The sequence below is a fragment of the Talpa europaea genome (genome assembly GCF_964194135.1).
Source record: "Talpa europaea genome assembly, chromosome: 14".
NCBI classification, from domain to species: domain Eukaryota; kingdom Metazoa; phylum Chordata; class Mammalia; order Eulipotyphla; family Talpidae; genus Talpa; species Talpa europaea.
The window spans coordinates 27087564-27095271 of NC_140082.1; the positions used below are offsets into that span (position 1 = coordinate 27087564).

General features: G+C 42.6%; 1 protein-coding gene across 1 annotated transcript; it reads left to right on the plus strand.

The window, feature by feature from the left end:
• Nucleotides 1-435: 435 nt before the first annotated feature.
• Nucleotides 436-6904, plus strand: C1QL3 (complement C1q like 3; the record flags this gene model as incomplete). The annotated part of the gene is made up of 2 exons (XM_084253413.1): nt 436-1027; nt 6725-6904. The coding sequence occupies exons 1-2, from the start codon at nt 440-442 to the stop codon at nt 6902-6904; spliced, it is 768 nt and encodes a 255-aa protein (XP_084109539.1). The 5' UTR covers nt 436-439.
• Between the last annotated feature and the right edge of the window lie 804 nt (nt 6905-7708).

Genomic DNA, 7708 nt, shown 5'->3' on the forward strand with positions numbered 1-7708 from the left:
ATCGCTGGCAGCTGCGGCATAAAAGTGTGAGCGGCCCCGGCGAGCGCGCGAGGCGCGGCGGCTGGCTCTGCCCTCCGGGTGGCGGCGCCGGCGCCCGCGGCATCCACAGGTGCGAAGGGGCTCGCCCGAGGCGAGAGGGCGCCCAGCGCACCCCTCCCCCAGCCGCCACCCCCAGCGCGGGACTTCAGCTCAAGTCACTTGGCGTCCGAGCTCCCTCCCCAGCCGCAACCTCCGCGGGGGGAGCAAGAGCAGGCAAGGAGCGGCCGGGCGCGCCCGCCCAGGGGAGTTGGGGCGCACAGGGGGTTGTTTTCGGCTCTGAGGAGGTCCCCGCCCAACCTTCAAAATTTTGTCCAAAAGCAGACAAGAGGATCGCCCCGCGCTGAGCCGGCTCGTGGGCAGCAGGAGGCGCCTGATCGCCGCCGGGGCGCTGGGGGTGGTGATGGTGCTGCTGCTGGTCATCCTCATCCCGGTGCTGGTGAGCTCGGCCGGCACGTCGGCGCACTACGAGATGCTGGGCACCTGCCGCATGGTCTGCGACCCCTACGGGGGCACCAAGGCCCCCAGCACGGCTGCCACGCCTGACCGCGGCCTCATGCAATCCCTGCCCACCTTCATCCAGGGCCCCAAAGGCGAGGCGGGCAGGCCCGGGAAGGCGGGCCCGCGTGGGCCCCCCGGTGAGCCCGGGCCACCGGGTCCCGTGGGCCCCCCGGGCGAGAAGGGCGAGCCTGGCCGCCAAGGCCTGCCGGGCCCGCCCGGGGCCCCCGGCCTGAACGCGGCCGGGGCCATCAGCGCGGCCACCTACAGCACGGTGCCCAAGATCGCCTTCTACGCCGGGCTCAAGCGGCAGCACGAGGGCTACGAGGTGCTCAAGTTCGACGACGTGGTTACTAACCTGGGCAACCACTACGATCCCACCACGGGCAAGTTCACCTGCTCCATCCCGGGCATCTACTTTTTCACCTACCACGTCCTGATGCGCGGAGGGGATGGCACCAGCATGTGGGCTGATCTCTGCAAAAACAACCAGGTGAGTGCGGGCGGGCGGCGGGGAGGGCTGGGAGGAAGTGCGGGAAGGTGCAGGCTCGAGGGAGGAGACCCTGAAAAAGGGGGTGGCAGCCCGCAGAGGAAGCCCCAGCTGCGGGGCTCTGGGGGAGCAAGGCGAGGGGATGCGATGCTGTTCCTTCTGGGAGAGACGGGGGTCCTACGCCAAGAGGGCAGCATCGGGAGGCCTAGAGGGGGCTGGCTCCTGAGCCAGAGACCTGCACTCGGGGCCGGCGGGTGTGAGCGCGACCCTCGTGGGAGGGGACCGTAGCGCCATCCAATGTGCAGCTCATGCACGGGGGAGTCCGGGAGCAGGTAGAGTCCCAAACTGTAGGGCCCCCCATAGTTTAGGGCTTCGCCTGGAATGGGAAGGCTGAGGGTGGCAAATCCATGGCACAAGGGGATCCAAAGGAGCTAGTCCACACTGGGAGCCTCCAGATCCACAGCGGGACCCTGGGGCCCGAGGTCACAAGACCCTCGAGGCGTCCCGGACCAGGTAAATCACAATGAGTCAAATTCAAGACTCTGGCTCTGGTTTAGTTTTCAGCTAAAGGAGAAAGGGGGGAAATAATGGGTAGCAAAAGGAAAAGTTGAGATTCGTGGGTTTGCACGACAAAACCCAAACTCCACCGACTGGAGTTGGAGGACGCATGGGCAGGCGCTGGGAGCGCGGGGGCCGGAGCCGGGTCGGGGACTTGGCCTTGCCACCAGCGAGCCCCCCAGCCCCCCAGCCCCCCACGCCTGTGTGAGGGTCTGTCCAACGCCAGCCTGCTCGCTCGCTGCCTGCAGAGGCGGTGGCAGCTGCCTTGACTGCCATCGGTGTCGGATTAGCCCCTGGCCATGAGGACTTGCTCTCCAGAGCTGCCTGGGGCTGCCACGAGGATCGCGGGGCTGGGTTTTCTGCTGGGGCAACTTGATCCTTTGCTTCAGAAATTCACATTTACTCCAAAACCCAAGTATCTGATCTCTTGGTCAAAGGAGGAGAATATTCTTTGTAACTACGCCAAAGTGTAAAATGGACACCCTGCATGCGGGGCTACAGCCACCACCGGGCAAAGCTTTGCAGCCCGCAGTCTGGGCTGAGTTCTTGAACTTCAACTTTGCTTTCGGGGCGGCACCTGGAAAGGACCGCTCCCCAGTCGACCGCGACCAGCTTTAATAGGGGCTCTTGGGCATCAGTTCACCAGCCTCTTGAAATCAGACCCTTTAAGCAATAATGCAGGTTTCTGTTATATTAAGGCAGGATTTCTTCCAAAGACCTAACTTAATGTCAGAATACTTTCAAAAGTGAAATAAAAATATCCTATAGGTATAAGAAAAAGGACCCCAAAAATTCTGTGCCACCCCCTTCTTCTCACCCGTTATTTCCAAAGGAATTTAGAAATAAATAGCGTGGGGGACCAACAGGACACACATAGAACAAAAAGGGAAAAACGGCCACCAGGAGGCACTGACAGTTGTTTATTATAGTTATTATGCATGAAAATAATATTAAGCTAAATAAAAATTTTTCACAGGGATAGTTATAGGTAAATGGCTAAAAAGGACATGACTCACTGTACCAAAATAGAGCTATTGTGTCATCCTTACAAAATGGTTTATGAACTGCCCCCCCCCAGCAGGCAGTGATGAGGCACCTATTTATTTACAAATTGGCTCTCTGGCTCAAAGGTTAGGTCTGGAAAATACTATCAGGATGAAGAGGATATTTTTATAAGCATTAATAAAAATGGAATAAGATTCAAGTTTTATCAGCAAATGTGTAAAAAGTACTCACATCTTTAAATATCTGGAAATTGTAATTGTATAGAAAAAAACAGTGAACAAAACATTTAAATTAGTTTGAATGTTGATATCTAGGCTGTTGAGCCCAGGTATGTTACACTGATTCCAAGAAAACCATTCCAGATGTGTGCATTTTTAAAAAATTATTTCATTGTTTAGAGTGCACAATGCCTCTTTGTATCATCCTAACATGTACATTCTATGAGAATCAGGAAGAAAAATAAGAAAAATAAGAGCTGATCGTATGCTGTATAATACTTTCCATTGGCATTATCAAGTTGCCACTTCTGCAAAAGGAGTGCAACAAGTAATTCAGAAAAAATAATGAGTAGTAGCAAATAATGCATTTTTGAGTTCAGCATAAACTGTTTGGGAAAGTGATTATTGCAATATTACTGTTAAGGAATTTTATCTTTAGAATAGAACTATTTTTGTAAAGTCTGGTCTGCAGGCAGTAGTGAATACACAATCTAAAATTTTGAATTTAATATTAAATAAAGACTTTATCCATGATTTTTAGTTATGCTTTTATGTGATCACGTCTGAGAATGAGTTTCCCCCTCTGACCTGACCTAATTTGTTTTCATAAAACAGAAAGTCAGAGACCCATGTCAATGTAATGTTCTATGGATTAAGTGGATTTTGAGAAGCACAAAAATTAAACTAAAAATGCAATTCACTCTAGGATAGAGCAATCTCTCTGGACCATAACCATATGAGAACCATTTTATTTATGCTTTGTGTTGAATGCAGGATCACAGATGGAACATCAAAGGCCAGTAAATTAACCTGATGTGCCACTTAACCTTTTGTTTATGGTTCCACAGAAGTACAATGAAAATGAAATTATAAGAACATCAGTAGCAATTAATTAAATTAGCAAATGTTACCATAAATATTGTCTCTAATGATAAACTCTCACTAATAAGATAATGCTAAAACTATTCAACCTATTGCATTCTCACAAACATACTACTAAAAGGACCAGTGTACTCATATTCTACATGAAACCTTTAACTTCAATTGAATCTTACCAATTGTAGTAAGCCCAGTACCATGCATATTGAAAGTAAAAAGTTGGACTGAAATAACTTTACAAAGACATGGGAAATATTTTTAATATGTTTGTATACTTTTAGCAGAAAAGCTGAATAAAAACCATTGCTGCTGGATGCAACCACTAGGAAGCCACTAGCATAAAAAATACAACTGGCTCAGGATTTGAACTATAAATAATTAAAGACTCATTTTTCTCTCTAAGAATTTTTAGTTTTGGCACCCATAGACTTGAAATGTATGGGAAAGAATCAAGAGTTTGCATGTTGCTATTCATTTATTAGAGAGCTAAATGAAGTGTCAAATTAATTATCTTTTTAGTAACCCTGAAATATGCAGTAAAGATCAAGCAGAATCTAAATAGTTAACTTGGAACATGAGAAGATATTAGAGTACATTTAGGTAGAAATGAGTATATCGGGCTGAGGAAAGGATGCATCATATTCCGAGAGAAAATGCTGAAATCAGTGCACATTTAGGAACCTGAAAATAGCTTCCAGGGTGGATGCATTACCTACCTCAATAGTTTGATAGCTTCAAGGAAGAATTGTCAGAAGTCACTGAACTGGATACTAGAGTTTGAAATTTCAAGTCCCTTTATACCTTTAGAGTACAATCCGGTGAACAGGCACACTAAAATTATGTAAAGTACTCTGGAAAAGTCTTATGGTACAGGATAGGTTAAAATCTTAGAGAATCTCTTTCATTAAAAAGCAATCATAATGGCTTTATCTAACAAAGGAAGTAAAACTTGTAAGGGTAACCTTCTAGTCTCTGGGATCACACTAATGCATTTGCAGGTTACACCTACCAAATAAAAATAACATTTACATAGGGTTTTTTTTTTTTGGTTATATCATCTAAATTAAAAATTGCACTTTATACATATATATGTAAGATTATTGTCTCTACATCAAGTGATTTTAATCAGTTCTGATATCCAAATACCTGCACAGAGAAAACAATACTAAAGCACAATACCCACATAACATATACTAAATACCCAAAACACTAAATAAAATGTGTCTGCTTATTAATAATAGCTCAGAAATATATTATGGATCAATGATTAATTAATATATGGCTAATTATTGTTTGTATGTTAATTTTTCTCACCCATTAAAAATCTACACATTAAAAAAACAAGTTATTTTAGCACTACCCTCCTTGTAGACATTTTTTTTCCCTGGGAATTAATGACTAGATGATGTTAATGAATCAAAGCATTCAACTATAAACTTATGATTAATTCCTAAGAAGTATTATGACTTTCAGTTGTATTATCACTTACTGGTCAAAACAGATCACCTCACTAAATTGGCATATACTTTTGAATCAGTGCTTCTGAGTATAATTGCATGGCATATTGCTTTCATTCAATCAGTGTCAGTTAGCACAGTGTTAAGCAATTCTAAATCCCTTAAGCCCTTTTCTCCTTTTGCTATATGATATCCAGACAGAAATTTTTAAAATACTGCTCAAATTACTTTGCTAGTTCAGCAGTGTCAAAGAGCCTTCTCCTTTTTTTTTTTTTAACATTTCAGCATTAATGTGAGACATATCACATAAAAATTTAATTTGGAAACCTATCATTTAAGTTTTGAAAGAAATGCATGAAAATTCTTGACTTATGTTTCATTTCTCTCATTTTGCCAAGTGATAAAATCCAGCATATTGTACCCCAAGTCATACATTATTACATAGTGCAGGTTTACAAAACCACTAAATCACTTGCTATGTTATTCAGGGAAATATCATTAAAGTGAAATAGAAACAAGCCACAAAGTAGGAGATGTTTTACTGAAATAAATCAAATACAAGTCTGCCTATTGAAAGATTTTCCAAGGCAAAGTCAAGATACATCTAAATGAAAAGAAGCCTAATTTGAGTTGAGGATATGACAGAATGTCCTAATTACTTGATCTGATAGGCAATTTGACTGTTTGCAAATGTCTGTCAACTCCCTAATGAGATCACAGGCTCAACAGGAATAGGTTATAGTCAACCTCCATCCTCAAAGAAAACCACACATTAGAATCACCTGTTAAATATAATAGGGTATGCAATGAAATCATTAAAAATTTCTAGAAATTTTAGAGACTTCAAATTGTAGAAATTTCAGTTCTTCTACCTTTTAGACATGTTAAAATTAAGTAATTAGTGCATACATCAGAAGTGATAAGAAGGCATAAACATAAAAAAAGAACTCATAAAACTTTATTATATAACCAAAGATATTTAAATGAATTAAGTTCCTGGAAAAGTGATTTCCTTGAATCAGATTTGGAAAGCCCCAAATCAAAAGGCTTTCTTCCCCTTGATATGTAATAGATTTCTTGGTATGTAGGGTGGTATTTTTGAGTTTTTGCCTGTGGATCTCATTTATAATCAACATGGGGCCAAATGATGTTTGGACTGAAGTTCTGTATTCCAAAAGTGCTGGTTAGAACATTACTCTTGGGCTTAAGTTAAGATTTAAAAAAAAAAAAATCCAATTATTTCCATTTCAAGAAGTGATTGGGCATAGAAATTGAAGGAATCAGAAAAAGTAGTGATTTAGGAAGAGTATAGATTGGTATGCATTGTTTACAACATACAGTCAGAAAAGACTCCTGGACTGTCCCTCACGAAAGCATTATTTTCTTCTTTCCTCCTCTTTATAATAGCTGAAAACAAATATAGCCTCAGGAAGCTCTTGGCCAACTGGACTTTCCTGTGCTAAATTCGGTGCTACAGCAGCAAGTCTGCTTATGATGTTGTGGGAATGGCAAGAAATAGAACTTTGAGATTGTACTTTGAGATTTTACTTTTATGAAATTTAATTCTTGTCTGTTTCACATAGGTGCGCGCTAGTGCAATTGCCCAAGATGCAGATCAGAATTATGACTACGCCAGTAACAGTGTGGTTCTTCACTTGGAGCCTGGAGATGAAGTCTACATCAAATTAGATGGCGGCAAAGCCCATGGAGGAAACAACAACAAATACAGCACATTCTCTGGATTTATTATTTATGCTGACTGATAATACAGAAACTCAGCTTATTAAGTTCTGAGTTTGGACTCTGGATTCGTATGGCTAACGTCAGTGAATCAAGGATCCCGGGGATGCCAGTTGTGGGGCACCTCAGTCTGTGTATATGTGGGGAAATCAAATGCTACCTGACTCACATCTGTATACTCAGAAACATTATGTAAAAAAAAATATTAAAAGCAAGATAAGCAGATGTGTGATCCTCTACCGCCAAAGCAAATACTCCTTATCGTTAGTGTCCATGTGAATGAAGTCCTATATAGATCACAAATTTTTATAGAAAAATCTAAGACACTGAATTATTTCTTCAATATATATGATACTTTGGTGTACTGTGATCTTGCTGCTTTTATCCATATGTCAGCTTTGGTTCTTGTGAGTTTACCTGCTTATTATGATACTTGGAGTCCATTCATAGTTTGGGGGAAGAATGATTTTACCCTGCAGGAGAAGGTCTAATTGAAATAATGCTGCTTGTCCCCAAAGAAATTGTTTGCCTTGTACTCTTGTTAACTTTAGAGCTAGACCTGGGAATGATTCAACTTCAAGCCTTAACATGGAATTTTCTGGATTTGAGGGAATTCCCAAGCTTATGATCATTTTCACATTTTCTTTTTCTTATGAATTTTCTTTTCTCTCTTTTCTGGTGATAGTCTTTAAAGATAGCTATTGCAATGCTACCATAGGAAAACCCTCTAAATGTAAAAATGTGTAATTATGTATGGCATTAGCAAATCCCCTATGTGTCCATTTTTTGTCAACAGAATACATTTAATTTGACTTGGAAAGTCAGAG